Below are 16,084 nucleotides of genomic sequence, written 5' to 3'. Positions count from 1 at the left end.
AATTATGTATGGAAAATTAATAATTATTGATTAATTAATTATTGTATACCTACATAGATAAAATATTTACATAATAAATCAGTTGGCACCTATAGCGTCCTTAGTATATCATACGTACGTGTTGTTCTATATTTATCTTCGCTACCTATCACTACGAAACTCGTTTTCCAAAATATTCCAAGATTAGGAAATTTTTATATAATATTTTCAGACAGCCGATTCGCAATAATAATTATTGAAGGTAGCTGACTGGTGACAATCATAATGATTCACGCATATACAAACACGTCAAATAAATTAGTTAATACGAAAAAAAAGTTGTTTTTTTTGTAAACAAAATTGTACAATTAATAATATATAAAGTTGCTCTTCTGCGAATTGAAGTAGTTTTGTATCATAATTGTCAGGCCCATGTTGTGTATTTTCGACTGAATTATAAATGATGAGCATCTACCTTACAATACTCATGCTGTTTGGTATCCACATAGTTAAGGGTTTGTATGACTTTAGGATATTATGTTATATTACATAACTATTTAATCAGATGTTTATTCCATTATACCTACCTGTTTATTAGATAATTATTCAGAGATCAAATCACAGATATATATTACATAATACATAAATATATAATTAAGTTTTTCAAGGGAAACTTTTTTGAATTTTAGTTCATATAAAAGCATTCGATCAAGAAGATGAAAATACTGAATGAACTTGACAGTTCTGAACAAGAAGATATTAAACCACCCGAGTCTATCAATGAAGCCGACTTGAAGTTTCTCTATTCAAATTCGTATGTAATATTATTAGCCCATAGGTGAAATCGAGTAATAATTTTTAACAATATTTCTTAATTTAAATAAAATTTGATAAAGTAATAACGATATTACAAATATAATATTATATAGTATTAATAGTTAATAATATATACCATGTTATGTAGCCATGTATGTATAGTAAGCCAGTAATGAGTAAGGTATAGATTATTATTATTTTAATTTATAAGTACCATAATTAATATTCGTACAGAATTTAATTTAATTAAATTTTTCATAATATATAATAATATTATGTGTTAAAGTAAATGCTAAATTATAATTCAATTTTAGAAATTATTTGTATTGTGATTAATTGTTTTTCTGTGGTATAAATTACGAATATACAGTATTCATACCATTATTAAAATTATTTTTAAATTTTTGATAATGTTTTTTAATATGTTTAAATAGAGATCTTGGAAACAGTAAACGGATTCCAATCGCAAGTGGTAACGAATCAAGTATACTTGACTACTGGATACAAGATTTACCTTTAAAAGTTACTACTCACGGATGGCTTTCATCGGAGAAAAACAACAGTGGGGTGTTTGCCATTAACGCCGGTATGATATAACAAATAATATTATTCTGATAACTAAATAAAATACCTGTACAACATTTCGATTGATCTCAATAAATAATATTTTATTATTATATTCAATGTCAAACCATATTAGCATATGTTGACGTCGGCGGTTTCAATGTCATTTCGGTGGATTGGAGTTGTATTGCGGATGATCCTAAGTACCCAGTTCCTGCAGTTTTGACCAAAGCCGTTGGTTCTGCGATTGCTAATTTTTTGGACCATTTGGTTGATGTCACAGGAATAGACTCGTCGGATATACATTTAATAGGCCACAGTCTCGGCGCCCACGTTGTAGGATCGTGTGGTTATCATTTTAAATCGGGAAAAATCGGCAGGATTACCCGGTGAGCACTTTGAACGTACCAACATTTACGTTGAATACATGTCCTGTATACAATGCTTACATTAAATCATAATAATTAAAAAAATACAAAAAAATTATCTTTAACTATAACTGAAAAAATATCGGTTGTTCAGGGTTCAATTTTAAAAATAAACATTGTTTTTATATTTATACCTTTAGACTACTACTGGGATATATACTTCCCAAAAAGTTTCTATTAATCCAACGGTTATTTAACTTATTAAATCATAGGTAGCAGAACTTGTTTAACTAAAATGTATTATTTTTTTATGTAATAATTTTGTATTGCCAATTCGAAGAATTTAAAATTGGTATATTTAATGGGGTTAAAGTACCAATTTAAACTTACGAGTACGTTATTCAACCATTACTTTCATTTAAAGTTATTTTTTTTTATCTAACTTTATTATAATTTTAAAAATTATTTTAATTTTTCAGTATTTAACATAATTTAAAATATTCTTTATTTTCTATATTCTTTGTGTTTGTGGCAAATAACTTGCAATTTGTAATGAAGTGTTAGCTTAGGCATTTACCACTTTCAAAAGCGAAGCATTTTTCCAGTTAGGATGGACAATTATATAAAATCATATAATAATGTCCATATTGTGGCACGTGGTTATAAAATACTGTATTATGTAATATGTTCTATAGGTTTAGATCCAGCTGCACCCGGATACGAGACCATATCTGTTCATTTACCACACTTAAATAAAGAAGATGCCGAATTTGTCGACATTATTCACACTTCAGGAGGGACTATCGGCTTCTTTAAAAGTATAGGCCACGTTGACTTCTTTCCCAATTCCGGAACAGCACCCCAGCCGGGATGCTATTCATTATTCAAATTACTAGATTTCAGTAAGTATTCTGTCAATCTGGAAAAGTGATTTTAATTAGTAGGTATGAATTATATTGTTAATATTAAGTATATAGGTACTTATTATATATCAAACATCAGAGGATTTTTTGGGCGTGTACCAGTTGCCTTCAAAAGTACCTTTTTTTATACCAAATCCCCCAAACTACCTAGAGTAAAATGCACCAGTTGCCCTCATATGTTAATATAAACACGATTACAATATATAGCCCGTAAAATAAGGGAAGTAAATATACAAACAATAAATAAAATTATTTATAAAAATAATGTAAAATAGTATAAAATGATAGAATCAAATTTTGATATTTGCAATTATATGTATGATGTTGTATTTTGTAATAAATAACAAATATAATATAGTATACAAATAATATTATATTAAATTATTATATCTAATTATTTTTTTTTTTTTTGACAAATTATAACATTGAATGCCACATAATTATAATATTTAATATTTCATTGACTTTTTCATTTTATTTTGTTAGTAATATTATTAGCATATGTTTTTTTTCTATAATTGTATACTATTTTTTTGTTAACAAATTATCACATTTATTGCCACATAATTAAAATATTTATGATTTCATTGACTATTGTATTCATATTATTTTGTAAGTAATTATTAAAAAACACAATACTAGGTAGAGGTATACATAATTCCAAGCATATGCATTTTTTTCTTTCATTTTATACTATTTTACATTATTTTTATAAATAATTTTATTTATTGTTTGTACATTTACCTCCCCTATTTTACGAATTATATATTGTAATCGTGTATATAACATGTGAGGGCAACTGGTATATTCAGTTGGGGGCAACTGATACATTTGGTCGAGGGCAACTGGTATATTTTTAAAATCCCGATAACAGCCGTTGAGGACAACTGGTCAACACCCGATTTTTTTCGTATTATTTCCCGACAAAATTATTACCCGAAAAATCATTGAACCGTTGTATAACTATAATAAGTATTATTGTGGCATACAACTGCATTACAATTATTTTGAATTTGGAACATTTGAGTAGTGACTCGATCACATGTATCACATCATAATATAAAATGAATAACAATATTGTATCAATTATTTATATATGGTTATAAATTGTATAACTGATAATTCATATCCTGGCAGAGACCAATTACATTAGTATTATAATGATCATTTTAAACAATAAATTAACCAAAATTCCAGAATTTAAAATAGGTATTTAACTTAATTATTAAAGCGTATACAATCCAAACGTATTGTACATTTAAATATGATGAATTAGTTCAATAGAACACCAATAATATTTTATTTTTTTTTTTATTTATAAAAATTAACGCAATTTTGATTTTTCTTATAACTGTAGTACTACCTACCAATATAAGAAATATCACAGAATTAACAAATTTAACATAACAAATTATTCTAATTTAAGAACTTGCGTCTGTGAAAGTAAAAGTATAAAAGTGAATCATTGCGATAATTTAATACCTGAAACCAAATGTTGTTTGTTATATTAAACTGAACAAATTATTTACACGATAGAATAGTGTGGCCTTGGTACGAATGGTTATTGGTTGACATTGACTAAGCACATATAGTTGGGTAACTGATCAATTAATCAGCCATTGTGCTATTATATTATAATATTGAATTAATTGCAGTGCATTGCAGTCATTCAAGATCATATGAACTTTATGCAGACTCTGTGTACCATAAGAATTCTTTAGTTGCGGTAAACTGTTCCTCTTGGGAAGATTATAAATGTAACAAATGTGAGAACAACACTCGTGCGTTTATGGGACACGACGCATTACCCAGGTAGATCGATAATTTATATTAGTTACCAATTTACTATTGAATAATTGTCGATGATTAACAGTTAAGTATTGTTTTGTTATCCACTCTCGTTTGATCTAATTTAAGTAGTTTTCTTATTCATACAATTGTTAAGCATGACAGTTAGCAAAAAGTGAAATAATATACAGCAAATAATTCAATGTGTGGGATGTAATATAACAATGACCAATGTTCAAAACAAAAATTTTTCATTAAATTAATTTACACGCATAGTGAACAAAACATTAAAATGTATAGTGTGCGATAGTTCACAAAAACGAAACTTAACAAAGTTACATTGGTATGATTAATATAGTGGTATTTCTTCCTTATGTTAATATATTTATTTAAGTGTATTTTTCTAATCAATAACTATTACCGTTCTTATTTCCAGTGTTAGAGGCAATTTCTTCTTGAATACCAAAAAAACCAGTCCTTTTAGTACTAACACGGAATAGACATAATGTACTAATGTGTAATTTATTTTATATTTTTATTGTATTAACAAGAAACGCATATAAAATGAAAAATAAATGTTGTCGAACATCAAATATAAATATATTATTATATTAATATCTATGTAAACGTTTTTAATTTTAAATTAAAATACAATTGATATTCAAATCTAATGTTCCTGTGTTTTTGTTTTAAAAAAATGAATCAGCATTTACGCTATTATAATATATAATTATGTACTTATAAGTTTTTAATTCGTTGATTTTTGAAATCATAAAAATCAGTATTACAACATATTATATATAAGTACACTATCTATACAAAATATACTCAAGGAATAAATTTATGTATAATAAATTCATTAAAATCAACTAGTTGATAATTTTTGTGTACTACAAAATTAGTAGAATATCAAGTACCTATGCTATGTTGTAATAATTTGTGTTAGTCTTACTTGAGCTTATAAAATATTATAAGTACTTATAAAGAATAAATTTTGAAAATTCCGTGAAATAAAATTATTTTAAATAATATACTAACATATTATATCTATAGAGAAACAAAAAATCATGCCTGAAAAACTCACGAATAGGTAACACAGCAGCTGCAGTGATATCGGTACTCAAGTATAATACATCAGTTAAGATGATTTAAAAAAATAACGTATTTCGTCGTTATTCTAATTTAAGAACTTGCGTCTGCGAAAGTAAAAGTATAAAAGTGAATCATTGCGATAATTTAATACCTGAAACCAAATGTTGTTTGTTATATTTTATCCTCCATAATTTACAATGAAAGTATCGATTTCACACGCGCAACTGTTTCAATATTATTAGTTTCGATATGATAAAAATAACTCGTTTTATAATAATAATAATTGAGAAAATATTGGTATGGCTATACGACATGTAAAAAAGAGAAACCCATTTGAATCAATATTGGTTTTAATGCTAAGTCAATTAACTTAAATATATTATCTATCGTATCATTATACTTCATGTGTTACATTTGTCATTTTTAAAACCTGGTTTGATAACACTAGCCATTGGTGTCATCGTTATTGTTAATTAAAAATAATATAGATCCGCGTACAACAAATATGCGACATAAATCAACCAATACCATACGATTATTATAAAATCGGAAATATTATTTTTGGTTTTTATAGTTTCCGATGCAGAGAAATATAAAAAATTGTCGATCCCGTATTTTTAATCGTTTTTTACTTTTAGTATTATCACTATTATCTCAAAAAATAAAATAAAGAATTACCTATATTATATTATGCTGCAATATTAATCGTACATATAATTTTTATCCATCATAACCCTGGACCTTTCGACCGTCAATTTTTTTTTTTTTTTTTTTTGATGGAATGGGGAGGTGTAGCATTGTTCAAAATAAAATGGCCTAAATCCCGATTATTATTTTCACGGTCCACGGAAATGAATTTACAATTTAATTTGGGAGGCTACTGCAGTGTAGATGGGGCTAAGTTATTGGAACCCACCACTTTCGATGATTACCTATAAGTTTGTCTTATCCGAATAATTGGCTATAGACTTGTGACTGATCTAGGCCTTTAAAATCTTTAAATTATCAGACAAATCAGAAGATCAGATAAATACTTTTGATAATAATGATATGCAAATTGTTAAAATTTAGTATACAACACGAAATCTCTTAAAAATACCAAAAATCTGAAATAAAAAGTGTGTGTAATGTGTATCATATATCATTATCTACGCGGCTTTTAAGACTCGCAGTTCTTGTGTTTAGAAATACATACTTAAACAATTTGAGCAACAGGATGACTAATAAGTATTTTCTAGTATAAATGTATACTCCAAATCGAAGCTAAAACAGTAGGTATTTATAATTTATATATTATTATAATTGAGTATTACTTATTTAACTATAACCTGGTTTTTTTATATTATATATATCTAATATTCTGACGTCCATTTTTCAATTGAAATAAACAACACTATTTATATATTGAATTGGAAACAAGTCGTTAGAGATTTTTTTACAAATTGTTATACCGTTATTCGGGATGTTCATTATCAAAATAAAAATTTCTTTTTAATATAAATGACGAGTTACGATGATGTGATTACCTACGTAATATTAATTGTTTAAGGTACATAATATTATCACACACACTCATATATATATATAAATATAAATATATATATATATAATATAAAGCATATTCAATAAAATATACTCACGAAAATCAATGATTTAAACAAACACACACCACATGCTTAAAACATTGATCACTTAACTAGACTACTCGTACGTACCTATTACGTGGGTTTTGAATAAATCAATATAGTACCTAATACCTTTAGGTGTTCCAAGGTTATGTTGCGCCTAATATAGGAACTGTATGTAAACATTGTAAACTGCGACAAAATTACACCTTTTCTAAAAGTCAATATGTAAACTGCGGCAAAAAAAAAAAATTAACATTATACAATCTGCGACATAACCGATAAGAAACATTATACAAGCCGTGGAAATTTATTTTATATATATAATATATATATAGAAACTATCTACACACCGATATGATAACATATATAGGTACATGCATTATATATATAGGTACCCGCAGCGAAGATAGCCGTAACTCAATTTTGGTTATTTTTCAGGGTGACTGTTTTAATATTTTAAATTCAGTTTCTAATTCTGTTTTTAAAATTTTCTTATTTCTGTTTTTGCTACTGTCTGATCTCAAAACCCATCATTAAAATACTTATTTTACATTTCTAAGATTTTTTTATCAGTTTTCACTGACTTAGCTGAGATACTACCCTCAGTACCCTGCGAAAATAGTCTTAACTCAAGTTAAGCTAGTTTTCATAGGAATATTTTTTGAAATTATTGAACAACTATAAAAATAATAATAATGCATCATGTGTTATTATGAACATATACAGTTATCGTTTAATTAATATGATATATTGGATATAAATTTGTAAGGAAAATCTAAATTTATTTTTATGTCTTAACGCATTATACTAAATATCGGCTCCTTCACGAGTAAAAGATTACCACAAGTAATAATTCGTCGTTTAATATTTTATTTAATATGGAACTTACAAAAATATTTAACCAAAACGGCAAACAATTAATAATGCTAAATAATTTTAAATATAATTAAAAAAATAAGTGGTTATTCAACATGGAATAAATATTATATATATGTTACGGCTAAAGTCCGAAACATGGCTAAAGTGAACATTATCCGGATAATGCGCACATAATCCATATTAGATGGATAAAGTAAACACTTAACATTTAGAATCATAGTTTCGTATATTAACCGGATATTTTGTACATTAGTCATTGATTGATGGATGAAGTAACTGGATAGAAAAAATGTACAAAAAATATATTATTATATAATTATATTTTCAACAGCACAAAGTGTGATACTAAAAATAAATATAAATAAATACTATGAACTAGGTAATAACGAAGGAACGATAGAAAAACATTACACTAGGTTTCAATTTGATGTTTGTCCTTAGTCATTCATTACAGTAGACGAGGTGTCAAATACAAAAAAATTGTTAAGAGAAATCGCAAAAAATATATCATTATTGTTAGGTGATCAGGGTTATCAACGTTGTACATATAAATCATTGCAAAACAAATAAATGCAAATGCAAAGCATCTGGCATTTTATGCAGTGGCGTTGTTTGGACCGCACATGCAGGGTATACATATGCGTATTTAAAATCCAATATTGTAGTAATTTGGCCCATGATAATAAATTAATTGGCCTGTATAGTTGATAGTGGCTTGCACTTAAATGGCCTACTATATATATGCCATGCGTAATATTAAAAAAAAAAATTAAATGACGCCACTCACTGATTTTATGCAATTCTAAATGTCATCAAAGTTTACCATGTTTAAATAAATAATAAAAATAATGTTATCTAATAAATAGAAATAAAGTTCATATTGCATCAAATATAGTTTAATATTTACTTGTTAACTTATATTAATTAATTTTATTGAAATAAAATATTATATATTATGAATTTATTAATAATATTTTACATTAGCCATAACACGATGGCTAAAGTTACTTTAGCCGGGTAATGTATACATAATCCATTTCCTAATAGTTTTTATTCACGGCTAAAATCCGAAATTGGATAATATGCACATTATCCGGATAATGTGCACATTAGCTTAATTCGAACTTTAGCCTTAACATATATATAAAATAAATTGCCGCAGTTTGTAAAATGTATCTTATCGGTTTTGTCACAGATCGTATAATATTTTTTTTTTGCCGCAGTTTACATATCGACTTTTAGAAAAGATGTAATTTTGTCGCAATTTACCATCTCCCAATCTAAGCTAGTGTAAATAATTTGTTTGGTCTGTTTTAGCAACAGTCGTTGTACAGGTGGATTGGTTGATTACGACGACTAATGCGACGATTCGGACATACGCAAATAAGTATACACACGATAATTGCAGATAAATAATAATAATCACAAGATATGCAAACGTTTTTGAGTAAATCTAATTTAAATAGTTAATAATATATCAACAAGCGCGTTTGTTAGCTATAATAACGGTCTGTTGTATATAATATTATAGTCTTAGTCGTATTTGGCGGCGTATACATTTTCGTTTTCGTAAGACAATGAATGTCTCTACGGCAATAGTACTGTTAATTGTGTTCCAGTTGATCTATCATGGTTTGTATAACTATTTAGGATACGCGTCGATAAAGAGTTGTGATAAACGTATTACTGTCCATCACAATCTAAACGAAACTACCTATATGCCAATATATATATATATATATTAAACGAAGTATAAGAGTTAAGATGACTCATACGTAACGTTGATCAAAAATATCGTTTTGTATAAGGTTTTTTTTCTCGAAAAATTCAGTATTTGTCTAATTAGTTTTTTTCTGTTTATTTAAATGGGACATATTATTTATCATTCTCATGTTCTAGCTCAGTTTTTAATATTCGATGGAGAAGACGACGACGGTTCCCGAAAAGGGATTAAACGAAGGTCTGTCAATGGATCCGAATTGACTTTTCTCTATTCGAACTCGTACGTATACATTTAGCCGTAGTTGTGTTTCGTTTGTATACGTTATCATCAATGATCAATATTACCATATGAACAAAACAATAAAACATCAAAATTAAACACATGCAAAACGTACCCATATTATAGTTTCCGGATGAAACAAGAAATGTTTGAAAACGTTATTTTTTCATTTATAATTCTATAGCTTTATTTTCTATGACTTTTATCACTATGTTCATTATATTATAATATATTATTCTATAAACTATAATAGTTTCTCTTGAAAATTCATTACAAAAAATGAGACGAGACACTCGTTTTCATTTTCATTATTTCATGATAATAATATGTGTAGCTACTCGATAAGACATTGGAAAAACGTAGACTATTTTTAGTATGTACATTTTTTACACATCATATATTAATAGTACTTGATAATTTTAACAGGTAATGCTAACCACCAAATAAATAAATTAAACAATTAATTAAATATATATTACAAACTATACGTATCAAATTCCACTTCACACTATATTATATTGTTTAGTTTTTCAAATTAAATTTGTTAAGACCAATTACTCAATGTTACCGTAATATGATTAAATGGACTAGGCATATTAAATAAATAATACATCATTAGTCATCATACTTATTTTTTTCTAGAAGTATCGCCTATTACACAAAATATTAAAATTAAAATATTCAGTTTTAGATTTAATAGGCGATATTATCATTGTTTTATTTTTAAGATTAAAACGTATTGATAATAAACCATTTATTTATCCAATTAGTGAACTTGGAAATGATATGCCAATAGACATTGAATTTGGTGACGAATCAAAAGTACTTGATTATTGGATAGACGGTCTTCCTTTAAAAGTCATTACTCACGGATGGCTTGCGTCAGACGAAAATTTCACTGGAGTGTTTTGCATTAAAACCGGTACGTTGTATGTTAAGACAAGTCCGTATTACTCACGATTTATCAAGATATCGTAATAGAACCACTGAAATATATAAATGATAAGACGTAATTAATTAAACTATGAATTGATTAGGAGTACGACCAACAGTGCCTGATTTACCAATTCACAGGCCCGGTACAATTTTGGGTCCCAAATTGTCCATTTCTATTTTCTTCAATGCCAAAATAAAATTTTAGCGCAATATATTTTTAAATTAATTTTAAATGTAATTAATTACTTATTAATGAGTAGCTGGATCATAGAATAACATTTTATTGTCAAAAATATGATTATTTATTATACAAGAACACTTAACACTTTAACTGTGCCTAATTAATGTTTAATATATATTCAAGTAAGTAGGTATACATATTAAAAAGTAAACGTTTTTTTAAAATAAAAATTAGTATTTTGATTAATTTAATATCATATTATTACACTTATATATCAAACTAAACGTTTTTAAGTCTAATGGTCAAATTGTATTTCAGCTTTAAGGCCGTTACCATTAAACTTTATAACCCAGTAAAATATCCATGAAAATCCATACTTATTTTGTTTTCCCAAAGTATGATAAAAATGTATACAATTAATTGTAATACTATATAGTATATATGCCTGAAGTTGGCAATTGTCCCATTTGTCCTTGCTTAAATATGGCACTGACAACCAAGCAAACAATAATACAAAAGACAAAACGTTGTGCTATGCGTACCTATATAATATAAATATAATACCTAATAACCGATATCAACGCATGCAATATAAGTAATATAACGATTGTTGACATTATGTTTAAATAATATTATAGCTTATGTCGACACCGGAGGGTATAACGTTTTCACAGTAGATTGGAGCCATATCGCAGAAGATATTATCTACAGCAAACCGGCAATCCTGACCTTATCCGTGGGTAAACTGATTGCTGAATTTTTCGAACGTTTGATCGCACACACAGGGACACATCCGTCGGACGTACATTTAATAGGCCACAGTCTTGGTGCCCACGTCATGGGGTCTTGCGGCTCTAATTTTAAATCGGAAAAAATCGGCAGGATCACCGGTGAGCAAACTGGATGTATACCATTAAATAATGATCGAGCAATTTATTAATGTAATCGAAAGTTTGATATCGATTCAAAAATTGAAGTAAATATTATTCAACGTTTAAATAATAATTGATTAAAAATAAAAAACCAAAACCATCGCTTTGTTTGGAAATTAATATTTTGTGATCATTTCATCAATTTAAATTCAATATCAGTGAAACAGGAAACAGTATAGCAACGTTTTAATATTGAATATTTGACTAATATAATAGGTACTATACGTATAGCGTATAATGTATATACGTATTACTTATTCTATATAGTATATATATATACCTTCAAACAATTAATACCCATCTCTAAATAAATATTAATTTAGGTTTTTTAATTGAAATATTTATTCAATCCTATACGCGTTACAACGTTTTATGATGTTAATGATCAAACGGCAAGTTTTAATCGTTTATTAAACCTATATATCGTTACGGCATAAATCTAGTACTTAATAATTGTTCATTTTTTTTTTTTTGGCAGTTTAAGTTCACTATATTGTTTTAATGTATGTATGGCAATCGATGAATTAGGTTAAAATTTACAGTGCACGTGAACGTAATAGTATTTCATACCACTTTAATTTAATAGGTCTGGATCCAGCCTGCCCTGGGTTTCACTGTATTCCTTTGCAGAAAAAGCATTTGAATAGAGACGATGCAGAGTTTGTTGACGTGATACACACGTCTGCAGGGACTCTAGGTTATTTGAATAGTCTGGGTCACGTCGATTTCTATCCCAATGGCGGAATAGCACCACAACCGGGTTCTGGTGTCTTGATATTAGAGTTCTGTAAGTACTTACGTATCGACCACTTTTAAGTGTCTAATTAAGAACGTTATAAACGAACAATTAGTTTGTCCAATCGTGTGCAGCGTCACACAATAAATAAATAAATAAATAATGTCAAGTCAAAAATTGATAAATCGTTTAATATAATAAGTAAAATAAATAAACATTTCCAGAAACATTTATAAATAATAAAACTAATTTTTTTTACGTTTGTATCTATTTTTTGATGAACAAATTCATTTCATATTTAAAAAAAAAAAAAAAATATAAAATCCAAGAAATTATTGAAACATACAATATGATATTTTAATAGTATGCCGAAATGGTAAATGTTAGGTATGTATACTAAATAAATCGTATAAACACATTTATAGATTATATTTATGTCAATGTGCACGTCATAATAATATGTATATTCTAATGTATATACTATATATATTACGATTCACAATACTTTTATAAGTGGACAAATTAATCGTAGGTATCTACTATCTATCGTGGATAACACCATAAAATACACTTTTTTCAATTATTAAACTATTATTGAATTGATTACAGTAATTGGCAGTCATTCGAGAGCGTACGAACTCTATGCGGATTCTGTGTACAATAAAAAATCTTTAGTCGCGACACAATGTGGTACGTGGTTAGACTTTAAATCAGACAAGTGTGAAAACAACACTAAAATCATGATGGGACACGATGCAGGGAAAAATATTAGGTAAATATACAGATTGAAAACTGTCGGACAATTGAAAATAATTTATTTTTAATCGTTAATCCAATTCGTCCAAAGCGCTTTTTTTCGCGCGAGCATTATAAAAATTTGAAATCTATAAATTGTTAATGATATGTTGATATATCAACGTACGTATTTATCTTTGACAAAAATAATATGATCGGGTGCTTAGCGACGAAGCTATGTCACACATACTGAAACACGTGTTCCAAAAACCTACAGTAACAAATATAAAAAAAACCCTCAGATAATAGCCTATGTTTTCGAAAAAAAATATTACGGAATAACAATAAATTACTTACTTATAATATTGTATAAGAAAATATAATATTTTAATAATAATTCTGATTTTGAATAATTTGGATCAAATAATATAATAATTTATACATGTAATAATTACAAATCTGTCCGACAAATCGAAATAGTTACTCAAAGACCACTATTTAGATTTTAGCGTGTTTTATTATAAAAATCACTTTTTATATCTTATAATACATACTTTTTGTGCACCTATTATGTGTTAATAAATCTAATTATTAATGTTACTATTTTCTAGTGCTATGGGTGATTTTTACTTGAAGACCAGCCGAATGAATCCGTTTGGTATTTTATAAGCTTATTATTCGACTACATAATATATTATAACTAATATACACTATATGGCTACAATGCTACACCCACACGTCTAAACTTGTTATACTATAATGATCACTTGTAAGTATACAAGCAATAAATACAATATATTTTTATTACATGTGTACGTATAGTTATTCATTAGTATGGCAATACACAATATATTTTATTCATATAATATTATGTATTGGTTATTGAAATTCTTCAACTCAAGACAACTAATGAACGAAATTTAACTCTTAGGTTTTATAATATGTTGCTGCATTAAAGCATGCTCCACTCGCAGGTCAATAATTATCGTCAAAGGTTGAAAATAGGACCTTATCGTTGACATATATTCATTATTCGAATATTGTTATTTGTTACCCCTATTACAAGAATCATAATGTCACAACAAATCCTCATCATAAATATATAAATACATGACTTTAGACAACTTTTTACTAGTGGCATCAAAACGCTTACGATTGTAAAACGGTCATTTGGTCATAGTTATAAATAATTTAAGTAATAAAACTATATTATCACTTATTAGATATTAGTATACTATTAGAGTGTATAGATAGTCAGATTAATTCATATTTTATGTTTAAGGTTTTAGAAAACATTTTTGAGACATTAATAAGATAGTTTGAAACTATCTAATTCTAAGAAGCTCCTATAATAACTTTGGTAAACGTGTAATTTATATTTAGAAAAAATTTTATCCCCCACCCCTCTCCATCCTCAGGAATAATATTTCTTATATCCCTTATAGTCCTTCTTATACATCAGTTATTAATATAAGTCTTAAATAATATGTTATAATGTTGGATATACATTAGATAGATACTTGATGAATATTCACAGTAAAAAATTTAAACAGGTAAAGTAATTCTTATAATTTTTAAATGTAGACAGCTGCTAAATATTAAATTATTATTTTTTAATCCTTCTTTAATAAATTATATATTATTGTAAAAACATTAACAAAATAACGTAAGGTGGTAGAAAATACTGCCGTCATAAACTCAAAAGTAACAACACGGGAAATTTATATTAAAATAAAAAAGAAATACAAATAGAAATTGACAGTCTTCGCTCCGAATCGTTTTTCATCGTACACATACCTACAATAACTCATCATTGAAATTTTATCAATGATTGTATCATTGAATTCAAATTGAAAACATCCGATTGCCATGCCATTTACCTGTTCAATAAAGAGGTAAACGCTCGACACACATCATTCTATAAAGCAGAGCGATTTCTTTGTTGTTTTTTTTTTTAAAGTTTAAGTAAGTTATTATTATTTATTTATAGTTTATATTACTTGACATAACGGATAGCATTGATGGCAAATAATTGATTGACGATTAATTCTTTAATAGAGCAATCGATTAATTTATTGTGCACTACTGCAGTTAATCAGACTCAAATCAGAGAATGATTCATTCAATTTATCGATTCATTAAGTGTCTAGTACTCTAGTGAATGTTCTTGTTGACCTGTTGATACCCGGTACCTATTATATTCAGAAAAATTGTATCGACTACAGTTTGTTATTATTAAAATAAATTTAACTGTAAAACTATGTAATTTGTTATTAATTTATTATAAACATAAAGTTTAAAAACGACGGTATAAATTATCTTATGATTTATAACTAAAATAAATCTAAATAATTTAATTTTTTTTAAGAAACGAAAATAATGCATATTGTTAATTAATATTTACCCACAGTAAATGCAATCTAAGATGCAAAGACAAATTAAAAAAATTATATTTAAAGGATTGGCCCGACTATAAGACGTATAGCCCTCGTTTAAAAAATCGTATAAATGCGCGTAAACGATAC

General features: G+C 27.0%; 2 protein-coding genes across 2 annotated transcripts; both read left to right on the top strand.

The window, feature by feature from the left end:
• Positions 1-401: 401 nt before the first annotated feature.
• On the top strand, positions 402-5,109 carry LOC132929788 (pancreatic triacylglycerol lipase-like). The gene is made up of 7 exons (XM_060995351.1): positions 402-494; positions 669-793; positions 1,230-1,381; positions 1,496-1,745; positions 2,421-2,629; positions 4,306-4,462; positions 4,875-5,109. Exons 2-7 carry the CDS (start codon positions 696-698, stop codon positions 4,936-4,938), a joined length of 930 nt encoding a protein of 309 aa, XP_060851334.1. The 5' UTR covers positions 402-494; positions 669-695; the 3' UTR covers positions 4,939-5,109.
• Positions 5,110-9,515: 4,406 nt separating this feature from the next.
• On the top strand, positions 9,516-14,366 carry LOC132929787 (lipase member H-B-like). The gene is made up of 7 exons (XM_060995350.1): positions 9,516-9,669; positions 9,937-10,039; positions 10,810-10,961; positions 11,795-12,046; positions 12,675-12,875; positions 13,434-13,596; positions 14,171-14,366. Exons 1-7 carry the CDS (start codon positions 9,615-9,617, stop codon positions 14,226-14,228), a joined length of 984 nt encoding a protein of 327 aa, XP_060851333.1. The 5' UTR covers positions 9,516-9,614; the 3' UTR covers positions 14,229-14,366.
• The last annotated feature ends 1,718 nt before the right edge of the window (positions 14,367-16,084 follow it).

Source organism: Rhopalosiphum padi, chromosome 4 (assembly GCF_020882245.1).
Source record: "Rhopalosiphum padi isolate XX-2018 chromosome 4, ASM2088224v1, whole genome shotgun sequence".
Classification (NCBI taxonomy): Eukaryota; Metazoa; Arthropoda; class Insecta; order Hemiptera; family Aphididae; genus Rhopalosiphum; species Rhopalosiphum padi.
The sequence above is the reverse complement of the archived record's forward strand: the minus strand, read 5'-3'. Positions and strand labels throughout refer to the sequence as shown.